This window comes from Vitis riparia, chromosome 6 (genome assembly GCF_004353265.1).
Source record: "Vitis riparia cultivar Riparia Gloire de Montpellier isolate 1030 chromosome 6, EGFV_Vit.rip_1.0, whole genome shotgun sequence".
Taxonomy (NCBI): domain Eukaryota; kingdom Viridiplantae; phylum Streptophyta; class Magnoliopsida; order Vitales; family Vitaceae; genus Vitis; species Vitis riparia.
The window spans coordinates 13,352,058-13,376,406 of record NC_048436.1 but is presented as its reverse complement, the minus strand read 5'-3'; the positions used below and the strand labels follow the sequence as shown (position 1 = coordinate 13,376,406).

Genomic DNA, 24,349 nt, shown 5'->3' with positions numbered 1-24,349 from the left:
CCTTCATACTATATAATCAATCATCTACCATTACAGCTTATATGCTTTAGCAACAGAAAGATCAATCGAAAGATTTGAAGAATGTGTTGCTTATATACAATTGTGAGGTCAAGCTCCTGAACCCAATAGAAACTTACATTTCCAACCAAAAAAGAATGAGATGAGAAAAGAAAGATCAAACTTCTAGGAAAGGATGATATAATTGGTTAACAACATCATAATACAAAAATGGCCAGCATCCGATCCAACAATGAAAACCATGTCGGCACCTTGCTGCTTGCTGCAATTTCTATCCTGCAATCCCCTCCTATGTCATAGCAGCTACCAAGCTTTCACGTTGTACATTGGTGATGATGTATAATTTTGAGAAAAGAAAGAAGAAAAAAAGAGGGAGACTCTACAACTGTCAACTAAATTTTTCTCTTTCCACGCCTTCCAGTATCTAAATCAACTAGCCTTGAAGATGAAGGAGCAGGAGATGGGGTTAACAAACCAACAGATTCCGGAATGTCAAGACTAACCCTCATGGATGAGCCTGCAACTGCACGTTTGATGTCAAGTTCATGTAGTTGCCGAACTTCAAGTCTGACCTTTTCAATCTGCCCATGAATATGTAAAGAGAGAATACCGATAAGTGCATGCAAATCTGACAATCAATTTTCTGCAGGTTAGATATTTCTAATTGATCTTTCTCATAACACCCAACGCATAAGCATAAGATGGATGTCCTTACTAGTTCAATGTGATGAATGGATGAATGAGCATCTACAAGCCTCTTCTGCAGATCATCAGCCTTTCTTCTTTGATATTCAGAATTCTCCATTTCATTTCCCCTCTCACCTAATTCTTGATACAAAGCTACAAGACAACAAAAAATAACTAAATAGCCCTGGTGATATGCAAAACTTAATTCCATCTAGATTCAACATAATAAAGAAGCGGAATATCTTCTGAACACAGCCAGCCAGACGAAGTTAACGAAGACAATCAATCTATCAGAAATTTGGCAGAATGTTTCTAGAATCATGTTTGCTTTAGCACTCTGATAGTTTTAATCTGCTCTAAAATGCTCTTTCTTATGTTCTTTTTATCCTCTTGTTTGTTTGAAGAGTTACGGAAAAATATATATATATATCACAGATTTTACATAGTTATTGTGGAATATTAACAACTTGCTTACACCACATAAGACCCAACCGATTTTAACACATTTTAATGCCACATATAGACCCAACCAATTTAAAGCATTTTTTTTTTCATGAACATTGCAAAGAGGCATATATTTGTCACATGTTATCAAAACATGCAGACACCTCAAATTTAATGACAGTTTTCCCCAAAGACCTATGCAAAGTAATGACATAAAATAAGTTATACTGTGATTTAAGTAGATATTCTTTGTTGGTTTCCACTGTGGATGGGGTAGTCCAACTCAGGTACACACTATGCCAAAGACCTCTCTTTTGCTTTCCAGAAACCCAGAGTAATCAATGCAAACCTGTATGTGTCTGGTTTACAGTATGTCATAGACATTCTTTTTATACTAAAAAAATTAAAAAAATAAAACACACACACACAAGAGGTAATATGGGATGACTTATACCTGTCAAAACTGACAGTACCCATATCTGAGTTGGGATGTCACAGAGCTTCTTAGCTAATGTAAGGGAGGACCTCAGGATCTCTCTGGCTTGTCCAGTGTCATGCAAGGCAAGTGCCAAACTTCCAAGAATGGTCAAATACTGTGAAACAAGTTGAAGATTCCCGAGGTGATTATGTGTGATCTGCAAGCCAGTGGCCAGTCGAATTCTGCATCAAAGTTGTTACTTTGGAATAAGGAGAGAATGAATGAGAAACACACACACATGCACGTATGCACAGATAAGTTCAAGCCTCTCGGTAAATTGGTAAATGCTGAATTACAAACATGTGATCTACCATACATTTTGATCCTGCTTAACTCCAAGAGACAGTTAAGATGAACGAAAGCTCCCCAATCATTCACCATACAGATATTGTGGATACTAGAAAGGCATCACAGTAGTTTTATTATTTGAGTTTATACCCACAAGTGGAACATGACTGCTGCCAACTAATTCATTTTATTATGATCACAATCAGGTTGCCATGTACTGTTTGAGGTTTCACGATCTGGGTTGTCATGTGCTGTTTGAGGTTTTCTTTACTTTTATTGAACAAAGCAGTGGTAATTACATGTGAAGGGTGAATGCTCAGAAAAGTTCTTTCGCCTGCTTTTTGGCTCTCTTTGTGTACTCCGTATGTACTTGATGTGCCTTTCTCTATGCTTCTAATCTATTTGCTTATTTACCTATCAAAAAAAGTTCAACAACTACACAAATATGCATACATATATAAACCAACACAAAGTACTTAAACAACACAACCCTCGAGGAGGATAGAGATCACCCTTAATCACCTCAAATGAGTGAGCCACCTTTTAGCCCAACTTCCACCTGTACATTAACCAATCTAGGAACCTTTTTTACAACATTAAAATCTCCATTAAGTTTGGGCTGATAGGGTTGCATTTGAATGCGGGTTCCAACTCATAATTTTCAGAGAGCTGTACCAAAGTCCTAGGATCGATTTGTCTTCATCAGGGCTGCAAAGGGATTTCTCCATGGAAGAGTAGCACTCATTTTGTAGCCCATCAGGCCAATTGTAATAGATGACCAACACTAGCTTCGCAGTTTAAGGAGGTGTTTGTAGATTACACTAAAATGTTGTTCCACTCAGTATTATAGCATTTAAAATGCAAATCCCTCCTTTACAATTTTCAAAAGAGAACCGATGGTCAGTTCATAAATTATGCAAGTGCTTGAAGGTTCCATCAAAAGGAAAACACACAAATGATTGATTCCATTTCTATTGGTATCCATAACTCCAAAGTCTTAACAAAAATAATAACCAACACACTCAGGGTAGAGGTAAGCTAAGAACTGAAACATTTACCGTGCTTCTTGTAAATTGTGTTGTTTCATCAGTAAAAGGCCATAAGCAAAGAGAACACTGGTTTTCTCTCGCACTCCAACAAATGAATCCATCATTCTGTAAACTGGTCCAATCAAATCAAATGCCTGCACAAAAACAACTTTTCTGTAAGAGCATTTAACTTATGAAAATGATAACTGAAACTAAAAATTAATTATAATTTTCAGCAAATAACCCATTTTCTATTACAAGAAGGAATTTTCACCTGTGAAGATGATTCAGCATCACCAATGCAGATGTAAGAAACAGCTGCATAAACTTGGCACATAGCTTGCATTGATTTGCTCTCTGTTAGCTACAATTACCATTATTTGTGATTTATATAACATTTCACAAACAATTCTTAAGTTGAAAGAGGAAAGAAACCCGTAAAACATGTGTCAACACTTAAAATGTGCACAGAGAGAGGACCAATCCAATGTCAGTGCCAGCACTCCTATCCCTCATTCGGATCTCTAACTCTAAAGTCTCCAATTACTAGTTTCCAATATGTAAAATATATTTCAAAAGGATTACAACAAAGAGGCAACTTCCATCTCATCTCTCATGCTTTGAATCAATTGCCATGAAATGCAGACTATTCTGTTAAAAACCAAACAACAATCCTTTACTTGAATCAAATGGGAAAAAATACTACTACTACACTCAAAATCATTGATGTTACAGAGAATTTAAAATAAAAATAACAAGAAATATGGGAGATGCCAGGCAAGATAGAAGTCCCCTGCCTCCTTATTCCTGTAGTTTAAACACTTTTTACATAAACCCTAACTAAGACATCAGTCCAATTGCTAATTTGACGAGGAATAGGCAAAACAGGATAATTGGCAATTGGTTTTCACCATGAGCCCGAGGGACAACAATCTTTAAAACAACATAAATCAAATGCGAATCAGCCATACAAGCAAGAATTTCATATGGACTTATGACAGGACACAATGAAGTAATTGAGGATGTATCAATGGAAATTTAGAAAATTTTACCATTAAGAAATCATATGACATAATTGCATTGCAATAAAATGTCCTTAAAATATTTTTAAAAGGGAATGGCACAACCGTAACATTTCACTCAACTTCTAGAACATAACAGACTAGGAAGAGGTTCCTCCACACATATCTGAAGCCAATTTTTGTTTTTTAACATCTGATAAAAATAAAAAATAGAAAATAAAAACAAATGTTTTTTAAATCTTAAACAACATACTCATGTAAAAAAAAAGGCTAAATAAACAAATTAAACAACAAACCTTTGCTGCTTCAATAAAATGGAAAGCTGCTTCACTGAAACATCCAACTGAATGAGCATACTGCCCTCTGAGCATCTCAATAATGCTTTCACAAGCTTGTAAAATTGTTGGAAAGCGAAGGAACCAATTTCTCATCTGCACCAAAGCCTGCAGTCATACAGATCATGATTACTTTCTTTTATTTTCTATTTTCATTTTTCAATTGGGTCTTGGTTACTGGTTTTGTTTTATTAGTTCATTCATGCACACACATGTACACATACATACATGTGTCTTTGCACATGCATGCCAACTAGGAATAAGATTAAAGATTAGAGAACTTACTATCACACCAAAGTGACACTAACAATAGTCTATTGCAACTTATGAAAGTCCAGCTGCTCGGTTATCAAAACAATTGCAGAAATGTGACTATTCATTTCAAGAAACATTTGGCCATCTCATGGAAAGGAAATACCAAATGAGCCCCTTTCCATAGCTTTTGAAATCAATTTATTCCATAATAAGCATAGAAAATAAAGGTGTTTCTCTATTTTTACTTTGAATAACAGATAAAGTATTTATACAGGAATCCTACAACCCAAGAAAAGGAACCTTCCTAATAATTTGTTCCTATAAATCAGCTCTTATTAGGTACAGCTCATATAAGATAATACAAAATAAATACATAAATAAATTAAAAATAAACATAGTTTTTTCCTAAAAATCAAGACTTGATTAGGGAACCAATATTCTCTCTCCTAATTGGATTCTGAATCTGTTAATACTCCCCCTCAAGCTAGATAGAAGATATCGTCCCTTCCCATCTTGCTAGTCAACTCCTAAAATGAATGTCTGGCTAGTTCCTTGGTTAACTGTAGCAACTCACAAATCTCAACTGTCATAGCTTTGAACTCTACTTCTGTACTTGACCTAGCAACAACTAATTGTTTCTTGCTTCTCCAAGGTTGATCTTCTATCAGTAATGAATCTTGACAAATCAACATTAGAATAGGCCTCTAAACTCAACTCTCCATTTCTCTTAAAGAGAATTCCTTTCCCTGGGTGAAGTTCAGATAATAAAAAATTCTGTGAACAACCACTAGATGAACCTCTCTAGGGGAATACATAAATTCAATCGCCACACTTACTGCATAGGCTATATTTGGACATGTATGAGACAAATAAATCAGTTTTCCAACCACCCGTTGATATCTCCCACAATCCACTACTGTATCTTCTTTGGCTTCTCCATGTTTATGATTCAGAGCCATTGGGATATCAACAGGTTTACAGCCAATCATCCATGTGCCTTTAAGGAGCTCAAGAAGGTAATTTTGTTGTGAGATGAAGATCCCACTTCTCGAGTAAGCAACTTCAATACCCAGAAATACTTGAGCCTCCCCAAATGTTTTATTTTGAACTCTTTAGACAATTGCCCTCTAAGCTCATATATCTCTACAAGATCATCACCTGTCACAATAATATCATCCACATAACACTATCAAGGTTGTTACTTTACCAAATGGTGAGTGCTTGATAAAGAGAGTGTAATATCCTTCGACTGTGCCAAAACTTCATATCAACCATAGGTTTAGAAAACCTTCCAAACCATGCTCTAGGAGATTGCTCCAACCTATATAATGCCTTCTTCCACCTACACACAAGTGCCTCTTGAACTGTTCATGGAATTTTGACATGGATCAATTTGGATAGCAAGCCACAATGCAAAGAAGATAATTTACCAAAAAGAACTAAAGTTGGAGATGGGTTGTTGAGTACACTTTCTTGTTCCTTTCCTAAGGGTGATAGGTAATTCTAAACCATCAAAAGATGGCATTGGTTCGTTGGTAGTGCATGTTTGAATGAGTTTTGTTTGTTCCTTTGAAGATAAAGGAGAAGAAGAATGAGAGCGAAGTTCAGTACTTATTACTGGTTCAGAGTTTGAGACCTGCACTGGATCAAGAGGTGGTTGTCTCCTCCTTAAATAGACTTGCAACGGCACAACAGTTTCCCCTTGGTCATTTCCAAAAGATAAATTAGCTATTGTTTTCAAGAAAGTATTTTTGTCTAGTGATGGAAGATCAGCTTATGGGCTAATGGTAGGGTTCAGACTACTTGATGAAGAGTTTCCCAAGTGGTTGAGATAAGAAAAACAGCTAGGACTCCCTGAAGATAAAGGGTAGAAAAGAAGATCTGATTTTCAGCAAAGGTCACATCCATGGATACAAACATTTTTTTCGAGGCTAGGTGATAACACTTGCATCCCTTTTTGCTGAAGAGTAGCCCATAAACATACTTTTAAAAGCGTGGCGATCCAATTTGCTATGATGATTGGCAGGGACATGAACAAAAGAAGAGCATCCAAATAGCTTGGAAGGAAGTTAATTATAACCACGGAATTGAGGGAAGAACTCAAAAAGAACAATTATGGAAGTCTTGTTGTCCAAGGTTCTAGAGGGCAATCGATTAATTAAGTGTGCTGCAATTAGAACTGCCCCTTAAAAAATGTTTCTAGGACATTTTTCTTAAACAACAAAACTCAAGTCATTTCAAGAAGATGATGGTTTTTTCACTTAGCCACTTCATTTTGTTGTGGAGTGTATGTGCAGAAGATTGATGAACAATTCCCTGCTTCTAAAGAAAAGGGGACACAACTTGATAAAAATATTTTATACCATTGTCAAGTCTTATTTTTTAAATCAAGACTCCAAACTAAGTACTAATCATCTTATGGAACACTAGAAATACAAAACTCATATCAAATTTATTCTTTAATAAGAATAGCCATGTAACTCCAAAGTAGTCATCAATAAAGAAAATAAACCAATGAGCTCCATTGATGTTGGGAATACAAGATGGCCCCCAAACATCAGTATAGATTAATGAAAAAGGAAACAAAAGATTTAGTATCATTCAAAGGAAAATGTACCAGATAATATTTAGCAAATTCACAATTAAAATCACTGACATTCAAGTATTTGGACGGTTTGGAAGGAAAGAAATAGGATTGCTTTTGAAAATGAGGAGTTCTCGATTCAAAGGTTGAAATATTCTTTTGTTAGTAACTTTTGGTTGTGGGCTAAGCCGTATATAGATGAAGGGTCTAATTCTTTAATCAACTTTTTTTCTTGGTTGGGCTCTAGGTGAGGGCGGGTGTGTTTTTTTTTTACCCCTCTCTCTTATGTTTTTGTTTTTTGGCGCCTATTGTATACTTCCTATATGCTTTGGGTTGTCCATTATGCGCCCTCTTCTTATTAATATATACTTTTTCCGTGTCTTTGCCTATCAAAAGAAAATAATGAGGCTAAATTTAGGCTTCATTTAATGAATTCTTTTTTTTTTTTAAATGAGTGAGAGAAAGACGGCCACTATTGTCATCACTTGTCTCAAGGAAATATAGTCCTTCCATTTCCTTAGCACGCTCATTAAGCCTTCCCATGACCCGATAGAGGGACACACAATAAGCTAGGAAGAATATTAAACTACAATTAAGGTCTTTTGTGACTTGATTGTTGGATAAAAGATTAAATGATTACCAATGACATGCTACAAGTGACAAAACCCTACAGATATCTTAGTCCTCATTGATGCATTTTATGCAAAGGAAATGGAGAATCAATTGACCATCTTTTTCTACTTGCCTAATAACACTAGAGCTTTGGCATAAGCTCTTCAATGTAGCTAATATGGATTTGGGTTCCACCAAAGAGTATTGGAGATATGATGATTATTTCATTTAAAGGCTTAGGGAATTCAATCAGAGGCAAGACTCTTTGGCATATCGCATGCACCACTACATTGTGGTTTGTGTGGCAGAAGAGAAATGCTAGGATTTTTTAGGAAAAGTGCAGAATGGAAGGGATGTTATGGGATCTTATTAATTTCTACACCTCTTTTTGGGCTTCGTGTACTATCACTTTTAGAGGAATTCCACTTAATGTTATTCTACTTAGTTGGTTTTTGGTTTGTAAAGGGGTAGATAAAGTTTGAGAGAGTTTGATCAAGTTTTGTACTTTGTGGGAAGGACCTTTCATCCGCCTCTTCAACTTTACTATTATCAATGTATATTTTGTTTCCAATAAGAAAAAAAAAAAAAGATTAAGTGATAGTTTAGAAACGTATAACACAGATTTTAGTGAAAGAGATTGTGTCAAAACAATTGATCCTTGACTGGCCATGATGGTCAATATTCCATCTGCTACTTTGATTTTTGGGTTTCCAAGGCAAGGGCTATAGAAAGTAAATCAATGGGGAATTTTTCATACAAAGGCACTAAAGGCATAAGATAAGGATTATTCACATAAGCCAAAAACAAAAGGCTTAGGCTTATCTAGTGATGCAAGCAGCCTATGGAGTTGTTCGATCTCTTTGCTGTTAAATCCATTGAATTTTGTTGCATCGAAGACCACTTTCTCTTTATGAGAACTATCCTCTAATGAGCAAGGTTAGCCTATCCATTTTGCCATCTAGAGTTTTAGTTTTCATTATCAATGGATTGTAGTTATCCATGGAGTTTCTACCAATACTCCTTAGTACCCCACGGTTTTTTACAGTAGACACACCAAACATCATCCTCGTTGCTTGTTGGTCTCAATTGATCAATCTTTCCAAGTTCAACCATGGATCCATTTCCCAACCCAATGCTTTGGTTTTGTAGTGAACAAAACTGAGCCTTCAACAGCATGAAAATCAAGCATCACGATTCTCCATCCTTCCTAACCATTACAATTGAAAAGACTCCGTTTAATGAAGGTAGTGATTCCTTATCAAGAACTTGGACCTCACACATACTCTATATTAAGACCAACAAGAAAATGAAAAAGCGTCTAATAATTTTAACACAACATAACAACACGGCTTGAAAACAACATGAACTTTAGCAAGTTCAAGTTACATATAATCATGTTTGTATCATAATAGTGTTAAATCAGATAACCAATTTAATAAATGGGTCATGTTCAGATAACTCATATAACTCAAGTTACAATTTTTAAAATTTCTAAGGATATAAAATAAGTCTATATTTTTTAAATTTTTATATAGAAGTTATTAGTAACAAAAAACAGAAAATGTGTCCGGACAAGATCTAACTAAAGTAAATTTCAAATATTTTATCATAGGGAATAAAATATTTTTTTCATTAAAACATTAATAAAATAATAACCAAGTGCAAAATTAAAATTTTAATTTATTTTCTAATTTATAAACATATTATAATTAAAATTAAATAATTAATTTAATTAGGATTAAAAAATCATAATTTGAAAGTTAAAGCAACTAAAAGGTATTTTAAAATAATATTTTTATAAATTTTAAATAGGTTAAGTGGATTATAATTGTGTTGAGTGTTTTTTTGTGTTCTTTTTGTGAAGGCTTCCTTTTGGTGCTCCTTGTATACGTACCATGCACTCAAGTGTACCCTAAAATATACATATTGATCTTTACCTATCAAAAAAAGAAATTAATGGTTTTAACAAGTTTAATTGGTTAAAATCGTATTAATGGGTTTAACGAGTTACAATCATATTATTTCAAATTTTAATAATATATAATTATATATTTATGAAGTCATGCTAACATCACAATTTAACCATAATTGACCACCAATCCGATCAGTGAATCGTAGTCCAACAACTTTTTCAATTCAATGATCAATTTGATTTTGAAAATATGCAGGATCCTACAACCATGAAAGGGTAACTTCATAATAATCTAATCCAATAAATCTGCTCCTATTAGGTAACAACTCTTACAAGATAAATACAAAATAACTAAAAAAGAAATTCAAAAATAAACATAGATTTTGCCCAAAAATCAAAACTCAATTTGGGAACCAAGATTTCCTCTTCTGATTTGATTCTGAATTTGTTAACAATAAGTATGAGATCATTACAAGGGTTATGAGAAATGACACAATTTACATTCTCATTCCATTCTTGTCGTGACTCCACCTATTTGCTAAGACTTCCTTTTAAAGAAACATATTTCTACATTTAAGCCTATAGAAAACAAATTTGAAGTTTCTCAATTTAGATAAAGCCCCTTGTATACCCTCAGTCCACATAGTCTGCCCCTTTTCTTTGATAACACCATTTAATATATTTTTTGTTTGCCAAAGAAAAAAAAAATAAAAACAAAAATGTCTTAATCATTTTCATATGTGCATATAAATTTACCTTTTTGAACCAGTATACACTTAACTACCTTTTTTATCATACTTTTTGTAAAGTATATTGTACTTCTTAAAAGGATCTCTCATCCTTTTTTATACTTAATATTTCAATGCAATGAAATTGTAGTCTCCTATTATTTAAAAAAAAAAAAAAGTAAAGTACAAAGAAGGATAAAAAAGATGAGTAGTGTATACTAGGGTTTTTTTTCTTTTTTAGTTTTTTAATTGGAAACAAAATCAAGAGTCCTCCCCACAGTTACAAAAAGCTAATAAAAAAAATGGCTTAACTCTACCACTATACAAGGAGACCTAGCCAATAGTTTAGCCCAAATGAAAAGACAATGGCATCTCCTTAAACCCAAACAAAACTTCTCTCATTGCTATTCAAACCCTTACATTCTACACAAGAAGGACCAATCAAGCTTAACAACATTGAGAAGAATGCCTTTAAAAACAAAAGTACAAGAGGCCAAAAAAGAAGAATAGAAGTGAATTGGATCCCCTAGTATCTCTACCATCCTCTACTTATTCTCAAAGACCCTAGCATTCACTACACCATTGATATCAGTGTGAGGCAAGCAGTTTGCTATAAGATCTTGCCTCTAATGGTGCTCCTCAAACCCCTATATGAGATTGTCATCATATCACATATGATCCTTTATTGTACCAATTAGGGCTAAGGGTGTAAGGTTTTCCTCGATTGTAGTATATCATTGGTTTACCATTTTATGTGTCATGAATTGGGCAAAGGCCTTTTGGAAAGTCAACATAATCCAAAGTTAGGAATGAATTGTATATTTTTTATTTAATTTAGGGTAATTTCTAATATTGTGACTTTTTTTTCCTTTACTATAAATATAATCAATCTAACACTTAATTCTTAGATATTGATCCTTGAGTTTTAGGAATTGTACAACTACATAATTATTTCCCTTTTAGTGTAGAGAAGTCCTCTATATATATCATTTTTTTTTTTTTTTTGATTGGAAACGACACAGAGATATATTGATAGATAAAAAGAAGTACAAAAAGAAGGATGAGAAATCCTCCCACCAAAGAAAACTAAACTACAGGAAATTACACTGTAAAACAAGCGAACTCTCGATAATGGACCATTCCTTATGGAGTACACACCGCTAACCAATCAAGTTGTAACACATTAAGGGGAGTCCCCTTAAAAACCTTGGAACAGAAAGCCCAAAGAGAAGCAAGGAAAACAATCTAGTCTCAAAGATACTCTGAATTCCTTACTTTATCCTCAAAAATCCTCGCGTTTCTTTCCCACCACACAACCCGAATTAGAGCGATGCTCGCAGCCTGCCACAGAACTATCTCCCTCTTAGATGAACCAAAACCATTAAATTTGATGGACATCATGTCAAAGATGCTTCTCGGGGGGACCCAATCCATCTTAGCTAACTGAAATAATCTATGTCACAACCCAATCGTCAAGGAACAATGAAGAAAAAGGTGATCTGCTGATTCCCCATGCTTCATGCACAGAATACAAATATCAGGACTAAGGGCTTTGTAGGATCTTCTCACTTGTAGCATGTCATTAGTATTCACCTTCTTGTGTGCTACTAACCAAACAAATGACTTCACTTTGAAAGGGACTTGAGAATTCCAAACGAACTTAGAAGGGAAAACCTGAGGAGATCCAGGACATTGAGATAATACTAGAAAGAAAGATTTGACTGAAAAAAGCCCTGAAGAAGATAATGGCCAAAATCTGGCATCTGGCATCTGGAACCGAAGGAGATAGATGCAATCCATCAAGTGACCGCATGAGGCCTTCTAAGTCCTCTATCTCAAAATCTAAAAGATTACGGCGGAAATTTAAATTCCAAGATAAAGGATGAGTAGAACCAAGAACTGAAGAAATAGGAATATTTTTATTCAAGACTACTCTAAATAGTCTTGGATATTGGGTTCCCAAAGGTTGGTCCCCCCACATCAAATCTTCCCAGAACCGAATTCTTTCCCCATTTCCTACCACAAACCGAGTAAACAAGGAAAACTCCTGAAAGACTTGTGCAATAGCCTTCCAAGGACAGCGATGTGACCATCTGACTAAAGTGTTAGCATCCCAACCATTAGAGTGTGAACCATAAATGCTTAATATGACCTGATGCCATAGAGTTGAACCCTCTCTAGGGTACCTCCACAGCCATTTCCCTAAAAGAGCGAGATTCCTCGGAGAAATATTCCCAAAACCCAAACCCCCTATTGCCTTCGGTTTACACACAACATCCCATCTCACTAAATGATCTTTTTTGCCTTCCCCAATCCCTGACCATAAAAAATCCCTTTGCAACCTCTCGATTTTTGCAGCCACTGAAGCAGGTAACTTAAATAAGAAAAGGAAGTAACAGGGCATATGGGTAAGGCAAGATTGGATAAGAGTTATCCTTCCCCCAAAGGATAAGTAAGTCTTTTGCCACCCATCTAATCTTCTTGAGATTCTCTCAATCACTGGATCCTAAAAGCCACACGCCTTGGGGTTCCCTCCCAATGGAAGACCCAGATAGAGTATAGGTCAACCAGAAGCCTCGCAATGAAGCATCTCAACCAATCTTGAAAGATGAACCTGATCAAGATTGATGCCATAAATATCACTCTTGTCAAGGTTGACCTTGAGCCCAGAAATGTGCCCAAATACTAGCAAAAGACTCTTGAGAGTTTGCAGATCTTCCTCCCTAGTGTTAGAAAAGAAAATGGTATTATCATCAAATTGCAAATGGGACACCCTAGTTCTGTTTCTACCCACCCTGAAACCCTCCAACATATTTCTTTCCTCTCCTCTCAATAGCATCCTGCTCAGTACATCTGCAACTAAAGTAAACAAAAAAGGGGATAAAGGGTCACCTTGTCTTAATCCTCTAGATGCCTTAACCCACCCTTTAGTGCTTCCATTCACCAAGACTGCATAAGATACCGAGGACAAACATCCACTCATCCATTTCCTCCATCTAGGACTGAACCCCTTCTTCTCCAACACTTGATCCAAAAAATCCCACCTCACGTGATCGTAAGCCTTTTCAAAGTCAATTTTGAAGACGACACCTTCCTCCCCTGAACGTCTTGTCCTCTATATATATTATGTACGAATTCATTTAGAAATAAATGAATAATTCTTCTTTGTCACTATATGGGGCTTTAGACTTCCATACAAATTTGGTTGGAGAAAAGGACCTCTATTTGTCAAATTGGACAAGGCCACGAAGAAGGATTTTACTAAGAACAAACCTGAGGAAGATAATAACCAAGCTGTCACATCCGAGACAACTGAAGACAAATGCACACAATTTATAGAAGGCATAAGTCTTTCAAGGTCCTCAATCTCTAAATCAATGAGGTTACGACGGAAATTAAGGTTCCAAGAAAAAGAGAGAGTTGCCAAGGATAGTTGAGATGGAAAGGTTTTCACGATAACAACTTTGGAAAGCCTTGGAAATTGAGAATATAAAGGTTTTTTTTTTATATATATATAGGTAAATTGAGAACATAAAGGTTGATCCCTCCACCATAAATCTTCCCAAAAACAAATTCTCATCTCCTCACCCACCACAAAGCGAGTGTTATATAAAAATCCTCAAAAACCTATACAATAGCCTTCCAAGAGCGCCAATGTGACCATCTAACTAGAATATTAGTATCCCAAGCACTAGGACATATCTCATAAATACTCAAAATGACCTAATGACAAAGGGGGGAACTTTCCCTAGTAAACCTCCATAACCGCTTCCCTCAAGAGAGCACAATTCCTTAAAGAAACCTTCCCTAATCTCAAACCTTCACACACCACAGGCTAACATACTAGGTCTCAACGAAGAAGATGATCTCTTTTACCCTCCCTAACCCTCAACTAAAGAAAATCTCTTTACAACTTCTTAATCTTTTACATCATTGATGTTGGAATCTTGAAAAGAGATACGGAATGGCTAGGAACGTGGGACAAGCAAGACTGGATTATAGTTATTCTTCTACTTAATAATAAAAAATAAAAATAAAAACTTTTTTCCACCCTTCCAATCTCCTCGAAATTTTGCAAATCATTAGATCTCAAAATGCGTTTGCCTTTGGGTTTCAGCCCAATGAAAGACCTAGGTAAGTTAGAGGACAGTCTAAGATTTTACATTCAAGCATCAAAACTAAACTAGAGCTCTAATCCTAACCCGTGATGATTAGAGAAAAATTACCCTTTTCTAAATTGATACTAAGTCCTGAAATATGCCCAAAAACGAGCAAGATTAGTTTAAGGTTTTACGAATCTACCATACAAATTCTAGACAAAAAGATAAAGTCATTTGCAAACTGTAAATGTGACACTCTAATCCTACTCCAACCCATAAGGAAGCCCTCCAATAAACCATTATGCTCTGCTCCCAACATCAACCTACTTAAAACGTCAACTACAATGATGAACAAAAATAGGAAAGAGGATCTCCTTGTCTTAAACCTTAAAATGCCTTAAACCATCCTTTGGTGTTCCCATTCACTAGGACCACAAAATTTGCCAAGGACAAGCATCCCCTCATCCAATACCTTCATCTTGTACTAAACCCCTCTTTCTCTAGTTCATGGTCCAAAAAACCTCAATCCACAAGATCAAAGGGTTTTTCATAAGCAATTTTGAAGACTACCACTTCCTCACCTAATCGCATTTTCTCATCCACCTATTCATTGGCCATCAAAATTGTGTCCAAAATTTGTGTCCCCTTAACAAAGGCTCCTTAAGAAATGCAAATGGTTTCATGGAGGATTCTTCAGATACACCTTAATAAGACCTTAGCAATAATCTTCTACAAGCTGGTGCTTACTATTTCAGTGCAACTAAATTGTTGTTTCTTTTTTAAAAAGAAAAAGAAGAGGAATTGGAGTTCCAAGAACAAGCCTTCAATACAATTAAAATACTTCAAATGTAAACAAATTGAGAATTTATGAGAAGAAAAACATCGTGCACTAATGGCCTTAACACCATAGTACTTTGGAAAATGATTTTTTTTTCCTTTTTCTTTAGTTCTTTTTCTCTACAAAGAGGGCCTATCAATATGTGAAAAATAGCCATAATGTCATAAATAAGCATTGATGTAAACAAAATTCAAATTCAAAATAAGAATCGATTTAACCCACTGTTTCCTATGGTTGATTCATGCTGACTGAAACACTTGTAAATTGCACAAGCTCCCTAACAACAAACACCAAAAAGCATACCAAAGGGGATGCAAGATTTTATTTAAACAGGATCCTGAAATACAAGGACAGAAATAATTGCATGTGATTCCAAATAACAAATGTAAATTAAATATGGTGATACTGGAAGCAAATGACTCACCTCTTGTGCTTCAACAAATTCAGACCGTGTGAGCTCCACAGCTACTTTATTCTCAAGGAACTGCATTAAAAGCATTAAATACACACCAGCCATCCAGATAGCAGAATGTTGTAAATCCACTTCTGATTGACAGAAGATTAGGGAAAGGTAGCATTAGAAACCTTAGAGAGTCACAAATACAAAGTAATAAGGGAATCCACTGAAGAAGAGCCTAAAATAGGAACCTATATAAACCTATCAAAAAAAAATAAAAAATAGGAACCTCTATAAAGAAAACTGAGGCTCACCCCTCACACTATCACTGATTCCAAGCTTCATCAGCTCCTCTGCACACAACAAGATTGTAGCTCATCAACTAGGCGTCTATGAACTAATTTCCAAGTAGCTATAGGCAACTATGCCAAAACATGACACATGCTACTAAAATGGAGTGAGAGCTTGTTTTAATTGCTAACGTTTCTCATATCCAATAAATTCCAAAAGGTCCATAAATGTCTCATTTAAAGTGCCTCTCTCTTCAATTTTGTGAAGTCACACCTTTCTAACATTTGCAAAATGATACAACTTCCCCCCTATCAACAATTAGTGTGAGATGTTATATTTCTCTACTCTTGATACCTTTCATCATGAAATTCAGAGACACAAACTACAAGCTGATATGTGCAAGATATCAACTTAAAACTCATAAATGTATCCACATTTATTTGTGTCTGAAATATCATACATCTTTAGAGTGGTGCATACTTTAAGGCTATTCATGCTCTTCATTTGATAGTTCAAGAAAAGTATATGAAAAATTTAGGGGAGGATAAGATTCTTTCAAGAAAAATCCATAAGAGTAAACATGGGAAAAGAGAAAGCAAAGGTTGATCATAGAGCATGAGAGACGAATCCAATCTAATCACTACCATAATGAAGATAATGTGAAATAGTAAAAAATTGGAAAGATTTTGTTCTTTTGAGAGGGACAATCCGTCCTTTATTTTGTATATGCTTGTGCTATTCAATGAAAAGAATTGTTTGGATCAGTCGAAGAGGAAAAAAAAATCAAAAACAAATAAATAAAATGGTCGAAGGATAACAGCAACAGAGAGATTTTATATCCAACTATGTAGGTTCTGTCATGAGAATCTTCGTCTGCCATTTAACTGTATCTGTGATCATGTCCTCCATTAATTTAAGAGGGATCAAGAGAGAGAGAGAGAGAGATTAATTGTATCTTAATCTAAGAAACAAACCTTGGATGGTACGAAGTCCAGATTGGATCCGCTTCCCACACTCCTTAAAATTTCCCTTTGGACGCCCAAATATGACAACCATAAGATCAATAAGGGCATAGATAGCACTTTTGGGTAGCCACTCCCCATCAATAGGAGGAGGTGCCAGATCAAGCTTATCTCCCCATGCCCGTTTCACATTTCCAAAATATGCTGATTCCAGAGATTCTTTGCCACTTGAACCCAATCTAGTTACACGTCTCAATTGCTCTTGAACCTGAGCTTGTTTTTCAGATAGTGCAGATCTATCTGTGTAATGTAAGTCATGTCGGGACAGACTTTGATTTAAGGCATCAAGTTCCTTGGTCAGCTCCTGTATATGCTGCATTTGCTGCAAATCAGCCTTCATAGCGGCATCCAATTTGTCCACATGCTGGGCAGCATTCTTGTAGTCACATATCCGGAGTCGATAGAAAATATGAAGCAGTTCATTGTAAAAGAGTAAACCAAGGGATTGCTGCCTCTTTATATGTGTTAGGAGGTTCATGTGTATGGTGAAAAAAACAAGAATTAGCATTCAAGGGCAGATAACTGTAAAAATAAGGATAAAAATTCAAATTCAAATAAAAACATGTGAATGATCCATTTTTTGTAGGCATAATCATAACAATATAATTAATTAATTGGACAATGTGGAGTTCATTTGATAGAGTCCCTTATTAATATAATTTAATAAGACAGGCAAAAGAAAGAAGGTTTTAGGAGGGAATGGATCTATGTGAACCAAACTAATTCTGCATCATAGAGGAGGAAGAACCTACCTGGCTAGCCCCCTTCAATTGGAAGAAAATCTGAAATTGCCATAGTCAAAGATATTTTGGAAATTTCACAAATGAGGTTGTTCGGTGTCTTAGTTAGCAAGTGTTTTTTTTTTCTTTTTTCTTTTTTTTTGGCTATATTTTTGTCAATTTCTTATGCTAGTTTGAGATCACTTGGGACTTGTTTGGGAACATTATATAGAATAAAAATCTATATGGGAACCTCAAAATGTACTCAACCTGTTTTCTATGTTTTCAAATATTTTTCAAAATTTCTTTTACCTGTAATGTTTTATTTTCAATCATTCTCCATATTTGTAAAATTATTTTTCAAAACAACCCCCCCACCAAAACAAAAAAAGTGAAAAAAAAATTAAAAGATGTGGTCAGAAAATGCCTTGTTTTAAAAACAAGTTCTCAAAAGACTGTTTTCTATCAAAAAAATACCAAATGTGTTTTCAAGTATGAAAAACAGTTTTCTGTTTTTAAAAACAACTTCCAAGTAGCCTCTTGAGTTTTCTTGTGACTTTCAAGTGGTATGTTGGTTCAAGGTAAGACCATACTCATGGGCTTTGTTGAGACTCTAAAGTTCTTTATTCTATTTTCCCTGCTGCTGCACGCACTTTATTTATAACCAACATTCCTTAACCCTCTATTTTATTCCTAAAAATGTTCCAGCCTCATCTTAAGAGTATTCTTTCACTCCTAAAATATGAAATGAAATACAGCTCCAATTTGCTTGCTTTGGAGTTTATGAATGAACAAAATAGATGAATCTTCAACAGTCTGAAGTAATCAAAGTTGCAACTAAAAAATGTGAAAATGGTTTTTGCAATAGCTATTAATGCATAGGGCTCCCCATAAGGAGTAATCTTCAACAGTATGACTAGTGGATCTATAGGGAATGGGAAAATGGTTTTTGCAATTGCTATTAATGCATAGGGCTCCCCATAAGGAGTAAGATAGGTAGCTTGCATTTAACTCCAAACAAGTTTAGAACTATGGATTCCTTGGTATTACTTGATATTTCTCTGAAAAAATTCATTCTCTACTAAATTTTGGCACTAAATTTTGCCCTTGAGCCATGGCTCAAGTGGCAAGGGATTGAGGGTAGAGTTGTGGGAGGTTCCAGGTTCAAGTCCTCAGGAGGACCCAAGGAAAAGAAGTATACCAATCCAAAAAAAGGCACTAAATTTTCACATGAAAAACTATTTTAGTACCAAATATTAAGTGAACCAGTGTTCCACTTTTTACTCAACAAAGCGCCATGCAACTACTTTGACAACTATTTTTACCATCCTTCCATATGCAGGGCCATATGCCAAGACCACCGGTAAGGAAGTGAGTTCCAAGGTTAACATTCACACAGGTTTGACAATACATTCTACTACTGTCCACCCAATACAATCCTTCTTTTACCAAGCTCAGAATCAATGGTGTGAGATGAAAGACCTTGAACACCCATAGAAGTCATACAAAACTGATCATTTGAATCAAATCCAAGGCACAAGTATGCATCCATTGCTTTAAATAGAACTTAGCAGTTTAGTTGATATAAAAATGATAGGCATCCTCATCTTTTGTTTTATTAACAAACAAGTCGATGCAATTAGTGTTATTATCCTATCGTCAAATTCATAACAAAGCTACTGGTGGAAATCAAGTGGGAATCCCAAATTAAGTACATTCCTAATAAGAGAAGTTAGAAGCAACAAGAGTAAAGGAAAAATCTGACTTACTTTATCCGGCTCAATAGAATCCCAGACCTCATTGCATTTATTGACAGCTCTCTCCACCAAATTTACATCATCCCACTGCATAAGGTGCACATGCAGGATAGAAGTCGCAAAAAACATCTGATTCATCACACAAGACAAGCAATTAGAGATATATAATGCATGGCGAGCATGACGGTTCTTTTATTAAATTAAGCCAGCCCATGCTATAGAGATAAAGAGAAAATTGTCCTTATATACTCCCCCTGAGATGAGAATAGAGACAGAGAAATTCACGGTAGCAAAAGACTTCATTCTGAATCAATAAAAACCTGTAATTCAATATAACATATTTCCGTTGCGCAGTTGAATCCCCGCTCTAAAGCAGCAATAGAGTTCTGATAATCTCCTTCAATTATCAAAGCATTAGCAAGCTGTGAATTGAAGTTGCAGAACCATAACTTAACCGCAAACCTAGAGGGGATAAATATGAAAGCAAAAATGAGGGGAAATGAGGCAGAATAAGGAAACTTATGATAAGGCAAAAAGAGCAAGCAAAGATAGAAGGAGAAGGAAATGCATACCCATCACCGGAAGATGCTGTAAGCTCTAGAGCCTTGTTTAATATCTGTTTCTGGGGAGGAATGGCTCCCACGAGATGGTAACACTGGCTGAGTAAGCTATACGCTCTGCACTTCAATTCAAAGCAGGAGGGAATAGACTTCAACAAAAGTTGCTGTAGCAAGAAGAGAAGGACACTGTTGAGGAAATAGCAAAGTAGAATTGAATGAAAAAAGAAGAAGAAGAAGAAGAAGAAGGAGAAGGAGAAGGAGAAGAACAGACAGAACGTTCGAGATGGGACTTGGCGTGATTGAGGTTGTGAGAGTGCTTCAAGAGAAGAGTGGCGATGCGAAGTCGAGTTTTGATTTCGAGTATGGGCAAGAAGGAGACTTGGCTCTGACATATGGCTTCCAAGCATTTCACCGCCTTTCCAATCTCCCCCTTCTTCTCGTGCATGTCTGCCAGTCCCCACAGTCCCTCCGCCACTGTTTCCATTTGCCCACACCCAATCCTCCGATTACCCCAAACCAATCACTCCCCTACTTCATTCATTCAAATGAAATTAGGGTTAGGGTTGGGGAAATTATTGGGGTTAGGGCTCGGAGTCGCTTCGCTACCTGCAAGAGGACCGGGCACTCGCCATTTTTCTTCTAACATCGACGACAATTACAAAACAGCCCTTCACCTTCATACACCCATATTTAATTCATTTAAAATTTTGAAATTAAAATATAAAACAATAATAAATTTGAAAAAAAATCTTCATATCAACACCAAAATATGCGCAAATAATTCAATTCTCTACATTTTGTTGAAATTACAATAATTAAGATGCATTTTATAACTATTTTTAAAATACAGTTGTGACAAATATTTTTTATGAATAATTTTTAAATATTTTATAAAACGAAAAATAACATAAAATATTTTTTTAACTTATTTTTAATATTTTTGTTATATTTTAAAAATAAGTTTATATTTAGTAATTTATTTTTAATATTGTATATTTAAATAATCATTTTTTAAAACATCTTTCATAAAAATAAATGAAAAAAATATAACTAAAAGGGATTATTTGAAAATATTATATTTCATGGTTTTAATAATAGAAAATAAAAAAATAATTTTATATTATCAAACATGTTTTTAAAATTTTTTATTATAAATAATAGAATTTATATTCCAAAATAATTATCAAATCAAACTTAAATTTCTTTAATTTGTATTAAATTTTAAAAAAACACAAAAACAAAATCTCATATAATAAAAATAAAAAACTATAAAAAAATTGCTTTGAGAACATGTTGGAGTCATCTAATAAAATCAAATCAAATATTTTTTTCATTTTTGAAATATAAATTAACGCATGCATGCTGTCCCTCACTAATGGAACCAATTAATCCTTGATGGTTAAAAACATGTTTTTTACTTGAAGACAATATTTCTAATTTTTTTATTAAAAAAAGTTTTTTAAGGATCTGATTTAAAATGTATAGCATTTTAAAAACAAATACGAGGCCTTTTAAAATTTTGTATTGAAATAAATTTTTAGAACATATTTTTAAAATGTATTGTGTTTGAAAATAAATATGAGATATTTTAAAATATTTTTTATCAGATATTTTTTGAAATACTCGAAAGCATAGAGAATATTTTGAAAATTTTTATATGATGGGAAAAATAATTGTTTCAAAGGAAATTTATTCTTAAAAGTAATTAAAAATTATTTTTTTAAAGGGTTATGAAATCGATATTTATTAAAAAAAATAAAAATATGATTAATTCTTTCATTATTTTTACCTAACTTTATTTTTAAAATTTTTATTTTTGAGGTATCATTGTTTAATGACTTATATTTTATCAGTGCTTTGAATGTTAAAGATGAAGAATTAAATGGGATAAGTACCATGCCCAAAAAAAATTTATTTTTGAAAAAATATTGTCATGATCCAGTGTGATGTGAAAATTTTGAAAATGGGATTATTATAAGTAAAAGTAAAAATAAATAAATAAGAGAAAATATAGAGGGAGAAGAGTGGAATAAAATTTTTGGGAGGGAGTGCAGTGTAGATAACACTAGTAGATAAGGTTGGGTATCAATCTTCTTCGCCTTTTCCCAGCTCGTGCAGCTGGAAGCTTTAATCAATTGTCGGTGGCATCACAATTGAAAGTGGGTGTTGAACAAGAGCTAGTAAAAATGGCAGCTCCGGCGGTGACACTGACTCTCGGCTCCTTGGGTGTGCCCACCCAAGCCCACAAAGCTTTCACCCTCCAACCCACTTCCAGATTCCTCCGTCCATCATTCCCTTCGCGGTTCATTGGTCCTAATGCATCACCACTACCCCTATCTAAGCCATACACCACTCCCACCAGAGGTGCCTCCTTTAAGACTGCCGTCGCCTCCATTGAATCCGACCAGCTTAGTTCTTCTGATCCTGCCAACATGGTAGCTCTGTCTTCCTTTTTCCCCCTTTTTTATTTTTTCCTTTTTTTCTCTTGTTTAATATCAAAATCTCTGTGATGGAGCTGGGCGCGTTTGAACTTGGTTTTTATTACAATGTAGCAGCAAGAGCAAGGCAGTGGCAAGTACTATTTTGTGGTGGCTAACGCAAAATTTATGCTGGACGAAGAGGAGCATTTCAAGGAGCTTTTGTTCGAGCGCCTCCGCTATTATGGAGAGCGTAGCAAAGAGCAGGACTTCTGGCTTGTCATTGAACCCAAGTTCTTGGATAAATTTCCCAACATTACCAAGAGACTACGTAGGCCTGCTGTTGCTCTGGTTTCAACCAATGGTCCATGGATCACGTAAGTATTCCTATCTCTCATTTGTTATTGATCATTTGATACTCAATTTTTGAAGGTTTATATTGCTGCTCTATCAATTATCAAAACCTGATCATGGCAACATAACTTTCAAAGGCTGTTTGAGACCTTCACCTGTCATTTGCCTGCGGTTCAACAATAAACCAGGAATGTTGTTATGGTACAACATCTACGACTTTGCAGTCCCTTTGGCATTGTATCATACCCTGCCTTCTATCAAATGGGCTCAGAATGAACCCATTGACATTTTCCTTTGCAAAATTTCATGTCAACAATCAATTTTTTCCCAACAAAGAGGTCTCCAACCCTTAGGAAAACATCAATGAGCAGTGCTCCATCTGACTATTCCCCCTGATCAGTCGTAGCCTTTGACAAACTTCTAACTCCCTGGACAATCTCCACAATGTTCCTTTAATAAGACCATGTACCCTCTTTTAAGATAATTTGTGCTCTCAAATACTGAAATGTATGTGGTGTATGTCCTTTGTCTGCCTTTCAGTTGTTTGACTCTTAGAAATAACAAGATCCTTCAATATTACATAATACTATGCTTGTTTGACTCTTAGAAATAACAAGACCATGTACCCTCTTTCAGTCATTGTTGTATAACAATAAACAGTCATTAGCTTTTCTCTTGATACGCACAAGTATTGACATTCAACACCATTGCACAAAACAGAAGAATAGCCTTCTCTCACCCACCATATATCTCTGCACATGATTTTGTGGCTTGGCAGGTTCATGAAGTTAAGATTGGATCGAGTTTTATCAGAAAGCTATGAGGCTGTCAGTCTAGAAGAAGCATTGGCATCTAATCCAACCAATATAGAGTTTGAGAAGCCAGAAAACTGGGTGGCACCTTATCCAAAGTATGAATTTGGGTGGTGGGAGCCCTTCTTGCCCCCAGGATCTGTAAAGCCGAAAGTATGAAATGTTTGTCCTTGTTTCCTATCACAGAAAAAAAAAATCATGTTAGTCTTCATCTTTTGATTTTCCATCCCTTTTTCTAACCAACAATAATTTTTGGCATGTATTAGTAAAATGTGGTTTAAGTTGGTGAGGCTTGCACACAACTTTGTAAAATAGAAAATATGGATTATGTTTAATTTCTAATCTTCATTGTTATTGGGTAATGAAATCTTGAAGATGACCCATAGAAGTGGATAGGAAAGTTAGAAATATGATTGTTGTCATGAGAGAGCACTTAAGTTCCATAAATCTACTGAAGTTTTGTGCAAAAGAAAAAGGTCTTCTTGTTCTCTCCTTTGAGTGCATCATGTAGGAATATCTGAACTGGTTCAAGTTTTCTAGCACATCTCTCCTTGGCTTGCCCAAACTGAGACTTAAGGGAAACACTCCTGAGTTTGTCCTTACAGCTTAAATCATATGCCTTTTTGAGGACTGTTTAATATCTTGATCCCATGCCTTGTTCATGAAAAAATTTTCATGCAGATCTATCGTA

The 24,349-nt window shown here is 35.1% G+C and overlaps 2 protein-coding genes across 6 annotated transcripts; one reads left to right on the top strand and one right to left on the bottom strand.

The window, feature by feature from the left end:
- Window positions 1–61: 61 nt before the first annotated feature.
- Window positions 62–20,714, bottom strand: LOC117916016 (sister chromatid cohesion protein SCC4). Of its 4 annotated transcripts, none has more exons than XM_034831813.1 (13): window positions 20,347–20,712; window positions 20,088–20,239; window positions 19,836–19,977; window positions 19,528–19,644; window positions 16,992–17,493; window positions 16,041–16,079; window positions 15,754–15,875; window positions 4,262–4,408; window positions 3,218–3,307; window positions 2,974–3,098; window positions 1,604–1,809; window positions 734–858; window positions 68–599 (listed from the first exon to the last, which is right to left on the bottom strand). In XM_034831813.1, exons 1-13 carry the CDS (start codon window positions 20,557–20,559, stop codon window positions 411–413), a joined length of 2,169 nt encoding a protein of 722 aa, XP_034687704.1. In that variant the 5' UTR covers window positions 20,560–20,712; the 3' UTR covers window positions 68–410. The 4 variants fall into 4 exon arrangements, with proteins under 4 accessions (XP_034687707.1, XP_034687705.1, XP_034687704.1 ...); XM_034831815.1 differs by having other exon boundaries at window positions 429–646; window positions 20,347–20,714; XM_034831816.1 differs by lacking the exon at window positions 3,218–3,307 and having other exon boundaries at window positions 62–599; window positions 20,347–20,713.
- Window positions 20,715–22,159: 1,445 nt separating this feature from the next.
- Window positions 22,160–24,018, top strand: LOC117915536. Of its 2 annotated transcripts, none has more exons than XM_034831103.1 (3): window positions 22,160–22,510; window positions 22,628–22,869; window positions 23,625–24,018. In XM_034831103.1, the coding sequence occupies exons 1-3, from the start codon at window positions 22,262–22,264 to the stop codon at window positions 23,815–23,817; spliced, it is 684 nt and encodes a 227-aa protein (XP_034686994.1). In that variant the 5' UTR covers window positions 22,160–22,261; the 3' UTR covers window positions 23,818–24,018. The 2 variants fall into 2 exon arrangements, with proteins under 2 accessions (XP_034686994.1, XP_034686995.1); XM_034831104.1 differs by having other exon boundaries at window positions 22,162–22,510; window positions 22,631–22,869.
- Window positions 24,019–24,349: the final 331 nt, after the last annotated feature.